This window comes from Serinus canaria, chromosome Z (genome assembly GCF_022539315.1).
Source record: "Serinus canaria isolate serCan28SL12 chromosome Z, serCan2020, whole genome shotgun sequence".
NCBI classification, from domain to species: Eukaryota; Metazoa; Chordata; class Aves; order Passeriformes; family Fringillidae; genus Serinus; species Serinus canaria.
The window spans coordinates 73015546-73029481 of record NC_066343.1 but is presented as its reverse complement, the minus strand read 5'-3'; the positions used below and the strand labels follow the sequence as shown (position 1 = coordinate 73029481).

Below are 13936 nucleotides of genomic sequence, written 5' to 3'. Positions count from 1 at the left end.
CAATGGATGTGTGTAGGGATTCAGACTTGCTATCCTGCAATCAGCAGGAGAGAGAGATCTTCAATTTGCAAGATAGAAAATTATTCAAGGAAAAGAAGAATGTTTGATCACTGCTAGCTAGTCGCTCTTCTAGTCTGATTAAAGCATATATATTCATTGCCTTGGCACTTAATGAGGAGCCAGGAGATGGCACCAGAAGTGCTACAGGATGTGCTCTGTAAGAATATTTACCTGTGTGTGTTGTAGCTGTTAAGAGGTATTAAATGGGTTAGACATTGATGGCACACAAGAAAGGAAGAGAACAGTCTGTTTATTTCACTTTCAAATATACATGCTCTTAATTTGAAGTGCAGCTCTTGACTTAGTTCTTACATTATTTATTATTATTAGACACCAACGCCTTCTCAGCATATTTATTTTGTTAAATTACACCTCTGAAATTAAATGCAGCCTCTTGTCAGCTTTAATGTTCTTCTGCCTATTCTTATAATTATTATTGATAAGAGGTGACTTTCAAGTTAACAGCCAGTGGATTGATAAGGCAGCTGTTATTATGTTACCTGAGTGCTTTTTGGAAAGCTTAGCTCAAGGGCAAACCATGATTTCTCCAGTGCGGAATGCTGAATCCCCAGCCTGCATACTGCTGGCAAAAGTGGTGTTTGTGGCTGTGCTGTGCCTGGGTGATGTCTGAAAAGCTGCCCCCAAACTGCCCCCAGGCTGCAGAGTTGGGTGTACCTGCAATCAGTGAGCGTGGCGGCTCTTGGGGGTGCACAGTGGGGTGCCCCCACTGTTGATTGCTGAGCCGTCAGAGGGTTTCTGCTCCTTTCGCCTCTGCTCTTCCCTCCTGATCTCCGAGGCCCTTCTCCTCATTCTCAGGTAGTAGATCCGGTTGGCTTCTGGGTGGGTGACTTGGCAGAGGGGCATTTTGTAGATGGCCGGGTTTTGGGAGGTGATCAGCAGGAAGAGGAGCGCCGAGAGGCAGAAGGGCCAGGTGCACACTGGCAGCCCGAGCTGGCAGGGGACACAACAGACACGGGGCAGTGCTTTGGTACTGCTTTTTGATCTCTGTGCTTATGTCTGCCTGTGGCTAAACTCTTCCCTTTGGGAAGCTGGGAGGGCCTTCCTTTCCCTGAAGACACAGTGGCTACCAAACACCGATTCAGCTGGCCACACAGAGGCCTGCTTTTCAGCCGGAGGGCGTGGGGCTGCACAAAGCATCTGACACTGCAGACCTCAGTCTTGTCAGAGGTGCAGCTTCAATACCGGTGCTGGATGGAACCTGGCACCAGCATTGAAGCAACTGAATCAGGCTCCAGAGCTCTGGTGACTGCAATCAAAGCCAGGACACCCAACTCTCACGTGGACACTTGAATTCTCTAATAGAAGAGCCAAATTCTACCCTCTCTGATCTGTAAAATATGTATGGAGAGTATTATTCACACATATTCCCTCTCCCCAACAACAATATGACGCTGGCATCATATCCAACCTTCAGCCCTCTCTGTTCCCCCACCTCTGGACCTGAATTGAGGTCTTCCAAAAGCAAGATCACAGGGACAAAAAGTGGGTGTCCGTTTTCCTGATGCCTCCCGAAAGCAGGTGTGCTTAAAGCAGCCCATATGTGAGGACCGACATAGTACTGAGAGGGTGCCAGATGAAAATGTTCAGTGCATGAAGCTGCTAGTTCTAATATTTTTTCTTTTAAGTTAGTAAATCAATTTAATTAAAATATGGTTTTGCTTTAATCTCTAAGATCTTAAAGAAGAAGCAGAGCCTGGCATTTCTGTCTTCACTCCTTTCTTGATCTGTCCAAATATAATAACTTTGTACTTAAGAGAACAGTCTCCCCCTCATTTTAGTTCTCATACCCAGTTCAAACATCAATAATATCTGTGGGCAGTGTTGGAGAAAGACCTTGAATGAAGAAAATGAAAATTTAGATAATTTGGAATTGCTGAAAGATAATGTTCAACTAAGTATTTAATCTCAAACCATATGCTGTTGCTGTAACTCACATATATGTGCACAACCCTGTTGTGGATAGCATGCTCCAAAGGTCTTTGAAATCTTATTATCAGATATAAAATCTTCAGGGGCACAATTCAGCTGACACATGGTTTGTACAAGACCTGCCAACTGGCTGCAGCAGTCTCATTTCAATGTTGTCACAGCTGACATGGAGAATTTCCTTAACATTATATCTGAACAAATCAAGATGCAGTTAAAAAAACCCCAACAACAAACCCTCAGGTAAAACACAAAACCCCACACTTACCACAGAGAGTGCATTAGCAAGAGCTGCTCCAGAGTAGGCACAAAATAATGCTGAGAAGAGAAGACCAAAGAGAGCTCAGGATGAGGAAAAAAAAAATTAGAAAAAAGCAAGCAACATTGTCCAAATGCACAGCAAAATATCCTCCCAGCTACCCAATGTGAGGATCACTGCTAGAGTTCAACAATTAGTTGAAATGTCCTAAAGTTGCACCAAGGGAGATCTAGGTTGAATATTAGGGAAAAATTTCTTCACAGAAAGGGTTGTCCAGCCCTGGCGCAGCTGCCCAGGACAGTGGTGGAGTTCCCATCCTTGGAGGGATTAGCAGCTGTGTGGATGTGGCTTTTGGGGATGTGGGTTAGTGGTGGCCTTGGCAGGGCTGGGGGCACATTTGGACCAGATGTTCTTGGAGGTGTTTTCCAACACAAATGATTCTCTGACTGCATTTTGTCCTATCTGCTCTGTAGAGATGGACGGTGAATGAAGAACATGGTTTTGACAAGATGAAGCAATGGTGGCATTTCTTTTGTCTTTAATTTCTTTTTATTTGGCGGTACCTGACCCACATGCAGTGGGAATTGCAGAAATTCTCCAGCAGGGCTGGACTTCAGAAATTCTCTGCCCTGTGCCTTCATGCCACAACCAGTTACCAAAGGGTCTCTTTGCACCAGGATGCCAGAATGGCAGAACAGGAGGCAAGGTCAGGCACCCAAGGGTTAAATCAAAGAAGGAAAAGCTACTGAGAAATCCAGAAACTGTGCTCAGGGCACTGAGATAAAGATAATTGGAGCCTGGGCCTATCTTCACAGGAATGTCTTAACTGGGAAATTTCTCCAGCTGTTCCCATATTGCCTGGTTTTGGCTGCTGTTGGGTGTAGGGTCTTTGGGTGGATGGGTTTTAAACTGACCTGGTGCAACAGCTCCCTTCTGATGAGACATTTCCCCCAGTGATACATATAATCATGAAAAGGCTGCTTCAATGAATCTGTTGAGTTGTTAACTGGTTAAATATGCTCACGGATTAACTTGAGCACATTCCACTAACAGTACTTTCATGCTTTCTGGATGTTTGCATGCTATCAGGCTCTAAAAGTATTCTCTCTGTACTTGTACAATCAAGCCCAATGCTGATGCTACCAGAGAGAGAGCTCTTGCACAGTACCTTTTTTTGGAACAGACAGAGTGATGATTGGCTCTAAGCCTGCACCTCTGTCTTAGGCTGGAAATGCAAGATGCGGCTGGGGGTGAGTATTCTATCACCATTTGTTAGAGGTGGGGCAGTTATCTTCTGTTCATTGGGCCACCTGTGAAAACCGGGTGGGGCAGGGTTTTTTCAATCTCTTCTACAAGCAATCCTCCCTCTGGAAAATATCTTCTGTTCATGGCCAGCGAGTGTCCCTGAATGGCTGATAAAATTCTATCATCCCACTGGGAGATGCTCTGTCCAGGGGGAGGACCCAAGCATTTCTACCTGGATATAATCTGAGTCCTGGAACACCGCAGCAGCCTCTGCCCCCTGCATTCCCAGAGGAGCAGCTGTCCTCTCCACTGGATTCCCAGAGCAAGACCAGGCCCATCTACATCACCACTGGACTTTCAGAAGAAAACTCCACCCTTTTCCAGGATCCCTGATCCAGCAGAACCACAGCTGGCACTGCAGGAAGGCTGAGCCATGACTGAATGGGACTGCTGCCACCACCCTGACCCACAGGATGTCAGGTCCTATTCTGACTGTGTCAGTGCTGTTTTGTATTACTGCATTTTATTTTTTCTTTTAACTTTTTTTCCTAATAAAGGTCTGTTATTCTCACTCCCATATCTTTGCCCAAGAGCCCCTTAATTTCAAAATTGTAATAATTCAGTGGGAGGGGGTTTGCATTTTCCATTTCAAGGGAGGCTCCTGCCAACCTTAGAGGACACCTGTCTTTTCAAACCAAGACAGCTTCTCATAAGCTGCCCAAATTTTTGCCTTTCCCTTATGTGAAAGATACTCACCACAGGCAAGTGAGAGCAAATGTGTCTGCCAGGTCAGGGCATAGAACATGCCCCCGATGGCAATGCAGGCCAGGGCACAGTTGTAGTTGTGTAAGCCAAGGTAGATGCTGTCAAACGGGGATGCAATGCTCAGAGCTGCAGGACAAAGGCAAGGCTGTGAGCTCAGGTATGAGAGGAACCTGCAGGAGGAATCTGTCATCTCTTCCTCATAACATCAAGGTGGGTTTGTCTGTTCTCACACACACACACGCAGGAAAAGGAGGATGTCAAAGGAGGTTCATTATTCTGGAGCTCTGATAATGTCCCTGTGGTGGAATTTGGCCCAGTCTCAAAGGTCTAATTCAGACAAAACTTCCTGTGTATTCACTGAGCGTGTTGTATCCACACGGACAGGTGGAGGATCCGGCCAGAACGTGGGAAAACCTTCTCACCTGGGCATCCTCCTTGCAGAAAGCTGTGCTCACACACACACTGTTTACACCTCATATATACCCTACTTTTGAATATCAGAGGCTCAACTACATGTCTTCTGTGGGAGCAAGCAGAGTTTTCCATTTTTTCCTAGTGACCTTTGTGAGATATGGTCTAGTTACAAGAGGTGGTCACTTCACCTGTGCAGTGTAAATTCTCTACAGGGATGGGAGCTGGGGGTCTGCCCCAAATTTAACCTCTCAGAAACTTCTGCAGGATTTCTCATGGGTTTCAGGAGTACCAGTAAAAAGGAGAGTTCAATATGTAGTGCACAGACAACTAGCAATATTATTGCATTTCCTTGTATATTGTCCTCATCTGTCCTCTGTTTTATTATCATGCTTGTCCCCAGAAACTTTCCCCTGACCTTTCCCTTCTAGATTGAATGTCACACCTCGACAAGACCTGCCATATGCTCTTAGCCATGCAAATTGTGGACAGTTTTGTTTAAAATCATGAACATGAGACAGCTGCATCATGTATAAAGTGCTTCAGAGCACAGAGAAATTTTTGGATCACTGCCTTTTCCAAGGAATCAGACTACACTTATTCTGTCATCTGTATTTATTAAAACTGGTCTCTTAAGTGGCATTAATATTATCTAACCTCTAGGGTCTGCTTCATGTCTCTCAATATTGTTTGTCTCTGGTTAGTGGAGAGACAGGACATTTTTAGTGGCATTCATTTTGGTATTTTGACAAATCCACAGCAAGGCTGAGCAAAATGCATCCCAGAAAAGTCTGTTTCTCTTCCTTGGCTGATTAGTTCTGAGGCAGACCTTTGCTTGTGATCATCATTTAAAGCAATTGCTGTGGCAAGAAATCAGTTCTGAAAGTTTTTCTCCAGATTTCCTTATGATCTCCAAGGGATTTATCACATCCAGTGGCTAGGGAGTTAAGTAAGGTGGAACAAACCACCTGGCTGAGGTACAAATCTAACAAAAAATGCAAAGTTTAAAGAAAACCTGCTTCTGTTCTTGCCTGCACTCTGTTGTGTGACCTTTGCTTTCAAATTCAGAGACAGTTTGAAAGATGAGAATGTTGTCCCAGCTACTGCCAAGCCGATGCAACTTTAAAGTCTGAACAGAATCTGTCTTGGATCAAGATACTTTGTATGCAAAAATAATTTGGTCAGTATTTCTTACCTGCAAACATCCCCACAGCTGATCCAATTGCAGCATGCAAACAAATCAGTGGGGAGGAGATGAGCAGAGCCACAAGGAAAATCCCTCCAGTCCAGGGGTTTCCACAACCATACACTTGACCAATCCCAACTGGAATGGATTGTAAGAGCTGCAGCAGATGGCAGAAAAGGGCTTGTTATTTATTGTCTGTCTGTGCCCTGAGGGACACAGCAGATGTTCTGTCCAAGCTATTGGCTGAAAAGGGAAGGAAGAAACCCTGGCTCTGAGCTGGAGTCTGAGCGCCTCATAGAATCTTAGAATGGTTTGAAATGGAAGGGACCTTAGAGATCGCCTTGTTCCTCAATCCACCTGCTATGGGCAGGGACACCTTCCACTATCCCAGGTTGTTAGAAGCCGATCCATCCTGGCCTTGGACACTGCCAGGGATCCAGGGGCGGTCACAGCTGCTCTGCTCTGGGCCAGGGACTCATCACTCTCACAGGGAAGGATTTTTCCCCAGTATCTAATCTAAACTTATTCTCTTTCAAATTGAAGCCATTTCTCCTTGGGGGAATGCCTTCAAAAATCCCTCCAACTGTAAGTAGTCTCCCTCCAACTTTCCTACACAATCACTCCTGGTATTGGAAGGCCTTAGGTCACCCCAAAGCCTTCTTTTCCAGGCTTAATAAACCCAGTTCTCCAAGTCTTATAAAAGATGTGCTCCATCTCTCTGATCACCTTGCTGCCTCCTCTGGATTCACTCCAGCTGCTCCAGGTCCTTGTGCTGCTGGAGCCAGGGCTGGGGCAGCTCTGCAAGGTGGGGTCTCACCTGAGCCCAGGGGCACAGGGGCACAATCCCCCCTGCCCTGCTGCCCATGCTGGGGGATCAGCCCAGGACAGGGGGGTGCAGGCTGGGGCAGGTCCAGCTCTCACCCACAGCACCCCCAGGTCCTTCTCCCAGGGCTGCTCCCTCTGCTCACCCCCAGCGTGGGTTGATCCCTGGGGCTGCCCTGACCCAGGTGCAGCTCCAGCACTTGGCCTTGTTAAACCTCCTGAGATTCCCCTGAGCCACTTCTGCAGCCTGTCCAGGTCCCTCTGGATGCCATCCCATCCTCCTGGTGTGTCAGCTGCACCTCTCAGCTTGGTGCCATCTGCAAATCCACTGAGGGTGCCCTGGACCCCTCTGTCTGTGTCATTAATGAAGACATTCAATAACACTGGTGCCCAGATGGACCCTGTGGGACCACCTGGGACCTTGAGCCATTCACCACAAACCTCTGGATCAGTTTCCCTGTTCTCCTTCGGGAAGGTGACCCTCCAGAGCTAGAGCTAGACATGAGGGGACTGGGTATAAATGAGTTTCTGTCGCTTTTAAATCCTGATGTTTCCTCTGAATTTTCATATTGCCACTGACAGTGTTGCTGACGGTTTTTTTAACCTGGACAGGAGGAAGTCATGTCCAGATGTGTGCTGGTTGTACACTCAAGACTAGTGTTAGGCCAACCCAAATTTGAGGGGAATGAGAGACTTGGGTTCTCTGCTCCCTGAGGCTCCACCAGCCTTTCAGCTGGACTGTCCCTGGAGGTTCTCTGGCACGGAACCAGCCCATGTACTTCTGTGAATTCTGACCCACATAAAAGCATCACCCAGAGGAGAATGCCTTCATGCTCACCTTCTCAGTGAAATACCATAAACTTGTTGGTGTGAAGCTTACCAGTGGCACATTGATGTCAGACCAGGTGATATTGGGCACTGCAGCTACGGGCTTGATGAGAGTTGTGGGGAAGAAGGGGTTGTAGTGGCCTGTGGCTGCCAGGTACAGGGTCACTGCAATGTTGAAGGGCAGAGTGAAAACAGGAAGGTCCCATTTGCTGAAGATGGATCCCAAAGCACTGGACAGTACTGGACTGAGAAAAGGAGAAGAAATAGAATTATAACTGCTCATCATATTTATAGTGGTGACACAGCCTGCCTCTTTGGTCCAAAAATGATAAGTTTGGCAAATAAAGGCCAATACAATTCCTTGTAGCAATGCCAGGTGGTGAATACCTTAATATCTTAATCTGATTCAAAAAAAGAGTTGTCAAAACCTTTTCATCTTTCTGGACAAAAATAATGTCACATCCATGAATGCATCCAATACAGCATTTAAGCATGGACAGAGACAGGCAATCTGACTATACGGTTTAAAATTTGAATAAAAAGCATAAAATGAAATTTTGGGAATGTCATGTGAAGAACTGTGAGAGCTTTAGATGGCCTAAAAAAGCTACTGTCTTGAGGAGGGAGGAGGGAGTTGGAAATTGCCCAATTTGCTTTTTGTTTTTTGACCTGTTTTGTTTTGTTTTGTTCTTGTTTTAACGGGTTGAAGGGTACCAGGAGATGGGTCTGGAAGAGAAATAAAGCAGAAGTGATCAAAGGCAGTGGAAAATCTTTCATTAAGAAAGATGACAATATTTACTGTGTTGGACACTATTTCTGAGGACTATGAGGCCCAACAGAATAAGATGAAATCATCACTGTAGCAGAGCTGGGCAAGGAGTTGGTACCTGACTTCACTCACACCTGGACTGATGTAATTTTGTGCTGCCCAGGTATCATCTGAAATCATACACAGTTTTCTGAAAACTGAGACTTTTTTTTAAATAACTTGAAAATGGGATATTTTTAGCATGTAAAGTATTGGGGGCGAGACTCAACCTATAGTCAGAACACAAAAAACATGTAAACTTTGAAGTACCATGGCCTTTCCTGAAGTTTTTGTCTGTAGAACCTGGGATATAATCTTTGTTTGATCTGCTTTCCTCAGGACATTTCCAGACTCCCTGATTTCCACAGGAAGTGTGTGTGCTACATGAAGGACTTTATGGGACCATATTGGCAAGGTAATATCTGATTTTTATGGGCCCCAGAAAGCTCAAGGAAGAGAAGAAATGGCCAGTCCTTTGTGCAAATGGTCAGTTTCTCCTTCCAGCTGACTTCTTCTGCTACAGGTGAGCTGAATAGCTCTTATGGTCTACTCCAAGTAGCAGTGAACATTACAGTTTATAAAAAATCAATTTAAAGACTTTAATTTTTTCAAGGGACTGGATCTGAGCCCTAGAAGGTCATTAAGCTGGTTATAATAAAAACCAACTCCATCCAAGTTATTTGACATTTCAATAGCAACATCTTGTGTCCTGCTGTATAGATACTATCAGTGGGAAAAATGCTTTGTTCTCCCTGTGTAATCTTAGATGAAGCCTATTCTTTTTTTGACAAGTTTGGTTCCCAAAGGAGTTTACAGATTTCCTTGCTTGCAGCTGTAGGGAAGAAAGAAAATCAGTACTTCAGTGAAAATGGTGTCCTAATTTCTGTGCTGAAATACAAAGCTTCTGTCACTTACACATCTTGTCAGGAAAAAAGGAAACAGTTAAATAAATGCTGACTTCTAAAGCTGAAAGTCAAAGTATCGGTTAAAAAAATCACTGAAGTGTCTGATTTTAAAATATTTCAGCTCTACCCTCAATACTTGTGAACTAAACAATGAAGAAAATTTTGAACAAAAGACCTCAAGGAATTCTGGCAGATAAGAAAAACTAAACAGTCTTGCAACATGTCCTGGGTTTTGAGAGATTGTTATAAAATGACCTTTGCTGAGAGTGACTAAAGAAATGAAATATAAAACAAATCTGATCTCAAAAGCAGTGAAAATCCAATAATGGTTTGCATCTTACTGCTTACAGTGATAAAATGTGACTATTAAATTAATTTCAGTTAAGGCTGTTAAACAGATTCTGCAGTGCTGTTCAGATCCATATTTAAAAATGACAAAATTTAATCCTGGATGGACATACCCTGTCCTTTGGAGCTACTAGGAGGAATTAATTTTACTCATGACTGGTTGCACATCCGAGAAGGAGAATATTGAATTCAGCCCCAAGATGAGCATGGGGTTGATTCAGGGCCTGGATGAGGAAGATGCCTTGTGATGTTGGGTGCAGTGACCTCCAGCCCGTGTGTGTGCTGCTGCTGAGGGCCATTCCAGAGGCCTGGGGTGGTGCTGCTTTGCCTGCGTGCTATAATCAGTGTTTCTGTGCCCTGAGCTCACACCACGTCCCCCACGAGCTCTGTGAGGTGTCAAACACAACCCTCCAGTGCCATCAAGTCTGGAGTCGCTGGCGCAGGGCAGAGGGGCCCTCCATGTGCCTCAGCTGCTTGCTGCCAAACCCATCCTTTGGGAATTGTCCCTAGGAGAAGTGATGCCTCAGGTTTTAACTTTTATTTTCAGATTCTGTGCTGCTTCAATGTATACTTCTGCACTTCATATTAGGGGACGGTAAGCTCTCTTCACAGAGCAGGGAGACAAAACAATTCCTTCTCCAGCTGGGGACCAAGGACAAATGATCCAAATCTCAGGCCCAAGAACATAAACAACGTGGGCTGAAGAGAGAAAAACAAGAAAGATGGGACTTGGGCAATCAACTCCAGCATGCAAATGGACAAAACTTATAGAAGTGTGAGACCCCGTGACCGGCAGTCCATTTTGTGACCGTTTTGGTTCATCCTGGGTGTAGCCCTGGCCAGGCTCTCACGCTGCCTGAGGTGGATCCATTGAGGCCTTCTCATAAACAGAGGCCTTCTACTTTTTTATTTAGCTCTGCCTAGTCTCTGTTCTGGGTCAGCCTTCGTAAGGCATGAGGAGCAGTGGCACTTACCAGGCCATGGAAATCACTGCCACGGGGGGCAGAAGCCACCAGTAGTAGTCTCCCTTGTCAGAGTAGATGGCCATGAGCAGGCCCACCAGGATCCCGTTGTAGCCGTGCAGCCCAGCTGCGATGGACGACCTGCCACGGAAACAATTGCTGTGCTGAGGGCAGCCCATCTCTGGGGCCCACAGAAATGCAATTTGTGAGTGTCCCGCCCCTGCGAAAAAGCAGTGAGATTATTGATGTACTGCCTTGCAGCGGTGTGTGGAAAGGGGAAAGTTTGGGGACTGCTGGATGATGGAGAGGGATCCTTGTGACTCAAAGGACCTGCATGGTTGTGAGGATGGCTGTCAGGGAGAAAGAACTGTGTGTTTTCAGGAAGACAGACAACCACAGAGACAGGCCAGCTCTTCTTGGGCCACAACTTTGTCTTCACCTGAGTCTTCTGTCTCTAACAAGGCGAGTGACCCATCAGTGAGCTCCAAATAATATCACAAACATCAATTTTTATTAAGTGCACGAGGACACGAGGTGCCACCTACCTGTCCTGGCTGAGGGCCAGCGCAGTTAACGTGGACACAGTGGTTCCAGTGCAGCCCGTGAGCATCCACCAGGGGCTCTGGATGAAAAGCCCCACTAAAATGATCAGCCCGCTGAGGGGGTTGTTGACAAACATCACCTGAGAGGTCCCTCGCAAGATCCAGTCCACCAGCTGAACCATTAAGGGCTTGCCTGGAGGAGATCAAGGCAAAAGATGATGCATTTTCAACACTCCAACACTGCCCCTTTCTGGGCACAGAACAGAGGTGAAATATTAACATTTCTGTAAAACAGGTCTCTGATTGAGTGTTGTCTCTGCATATTTTGCATCTGGCACTTGAGAACTAATAGGGATATACAGGGCACTGCTATAAAATTTATGGAGGGAAAGACAAACAAGTGATTTATTTATGGTGGTCAGAGAATAGTCAAAGTATTATTTGCATGGTAGATCACTTTAGATTCTGCTGTAAAATCAATAAGGAGACAGACTGTTTTTGGCGTATATGCAGAGGAGGACTCTGAAAATACTTTGTATGTATATAGAGAAATATGAAAAGGAAGTGATTTTGCTGTTTTAGGAAGAAAATCAGCAACCTTGAGCATGGAGGTATGGTGTATATAGGAGATGGGGGTCAAAGGTTTCTAAAAGTATTTCGAGATCTAGAGAACCAAAATTAGAAAGCAGTAATTATAGCTTGGACAGTACTCAGGGCAAAGAGGCATTTCCAGAGGACAAAGAGTTATTGCTCTTTGGAGAAAGTTATTGAACCTGGACAGAGTGAACTGACACCAAGCACAGATACCTCAGGTGAGTGCAGGGGGAAGGTGGGATGAAGGCACTGCAATAATGTTGTGCTGCTTGTTCTCCTTCTGCAAATTGGCTTGAGTTTTTCCTCTGCCTCTCTTCTGGGAAAACTGCAACCATTTCTGAACTGCTGTGTGTTATTAAAAGATGATGCAAGGAGAATGGATGGGAAAGGGGAGCTGTTTCCATGTACAAGACGTTTGGATGTTCATACAATGTGCATATGCAGGTTTTACCTTCTTCAAGATTTGGAATTAATCATCTTAATTTGATTGTTCATTAGATGCAGCTTAAGGTGCCAGAGTATTTTCTGAATATGGTCAATGACTTATTCCTATGAATTCCTTCCAGGTAGGGTTAAGGAGACAGAACAAGGAGGAGGAAGGGGTTCCTTAGAGGAAAATGACCAGGCTTGTCTGAACTAATTTTAATTAGCATTTGGTGTTGAGCTATGCAACAGGTATCAGCAGTACATTTAGTCTCAGACACAAGTATTAGCTGTAAAAATTCAAATATAACAGAGGACAGTGGCCAAAGCTTTCCAGAACACTGAATAAGAAAAATTGTTGACAAAGCATGGACCACTAGAGTAAAGAGAAAACAGAAGGAGATATTCCCCTGTATCTGGAGATAACACTGCTCTGGCTCTAAATGGATGCCTCCTATTCATCTCCCATTGCTGGAGGTGTATTGCTAACAACCCCAGCCTTGACAGAGGACCCACAGTCTTACACAGCCTCTCAATCCCCAGTAATTATGGGTAAATTGGACTGTCTGCTCATGCATTGCTCCTGTGTGGACAGTGAACCTTTGAGATCAGTCCTGGCTTCTATCTTATGGCATTGTAACACCCTCTCAGTCCTTATTGCTCCCCCAAGGCTGGGAACTCAAGAGCCTCTGCCTTCATCAGGAGGCAATTCCCCATCATCAGCCCACAGATGGATGAGAGACAGTGGCTGATCCAAGGCAGGAGACTCAACCCCCAGCTCTGCTGTGTGATTCTGGCACTGCTATGTGAGCTGTGATGCTAATGACATGTAACTGATTGAGTGTGAAAGACATCTCAGGGCTGTGCCGAATTTTGCCTGCTGCCATGGTGATGGCCAGAGGATGCAGTGAGATGTTTTCCTGAGAGTGAGATAATTAAAAGGCCAGAGTTTGCCATGGGCTTGCACCATGCTGCTTCTGCTCTGCCTCAGGGGATGAAATATACATCACTGGAAGTGCTGATGGCAATATGGATATCCCCAAAAACTTCTTTCTGCTTACTTTTCATCCACTCTCCATATTCATTCATTTCTCCTGTGAGATACCCAAAACTATGGTGGATCCAGTTTCCACTTCTCCACAGCAGGTCCTGGGGTCTTGGCATGTCCTTCTTGTACAGCTCCCTCTCATTGGGATGTTCAGTCACAACAATCTCACCGAGCTCCATCCTCTTTTGGGTGATGGTAAAGGGTAACTGTAAATCACAGAGAGAGTGTGTTAGAAAATCATTTTGGGTTGGGCTCTGACAACCCTCAGAACCCAGTGGTGATATCTTTTATCAAAGATGGGATGTCTATGGAGAAGGGATCCACACCTGGGAATGGTGTGTGCTGCAGTGGCATCTCCTCTCAGGGATGGGGACCAGGCAGTGCCCTGCTGCTGTCATGGGGCTGTGGTGGAGACACAGAGCTGCAGGGGGAAAGACAGACATGGCATGGACGCCTTGCAGCATTCCACCCTCACTCCAGCTCCTGATGCAGCCTGTGGCAAGCTGCTGGTTGGACATGAGACATTTCATCTGCCAAAAGGCTGAGTAGAACCTGTGTGCTGACCATGCTTGGCTGAGTGTAGCTACTGTGGCAGGTGCTGAGAAGGGAGCCTGATGAAGTTTGTCCAGCAGTGAGCTGGAAGCAAGCAATGCAAATTGCCAGTACAGCAGCAGAGAGTAGGGGCCAAGAAAATACAAGAGGAGAGGCTGAAGTGTGTGTCCTTTTTGATGTTGTGAGTTGGTGCTTTTGTGTATCACCAGGAATCTATGATGCTTCTCGTTC

General features: G+C 45.6%; 1 protein-coding gene across 1 annotated transcript; it reads right to left on the bottom strand.

Moving 5' to 3' along the window:
• Positions 1 to 491: 491 nt before the first annotated feature.
• LOC103820679 (urea transporter 2) lies at positions 492 to 13332 on the bottom strand. The gene is made up of 8 exons (XM_018920062.3): positions 13167 to 13332; positions 11092 to 11281; positions 10559 to 10687; positions 7576 to 7768; positions 5883 to 6030; positions 4268 to 4402; positions 2276 to 2325; positions 492 to 1011 (listed from the first exon to the last, which is right to left on the bottom strand). The coding sequence occupies exons 1-8, from the start codon at positions 13330 to 13332 to the stop codon at positions 742 to 744; spliced, it is 1281 nt and encodes a 426-aa protein (XP_018775607.3). The 3' UTR covers positions 492 to 741.
• Between the last annotated feature and the right edge of the window lie 604 nt (positions 13333 to 13936).

Coding starts and splice junctions, on each gene's coding strand:
- LOC103820679 (XM_018920062.3), bottom strand. CDS start 13,332: ATGGAGCTCGGTGAGATTGTTGTGACTGAACATCCCAATGAGAGGGAG. Junction 11,282..13,166: donor ATATGGAGAGTGGATGAAAA/GTAAGCAGAAAG, acceptor GATCTCCTCCAG/GCAAGCCCTTAATGGTTCAG. Junction 10,688..11,091: donor CTGGCCCTCAGCCAGGACAG/GTAGGTGGCACC, acceptor TTTCCGTGGCAG/GTCGTCCATCGCAGCTGGGC.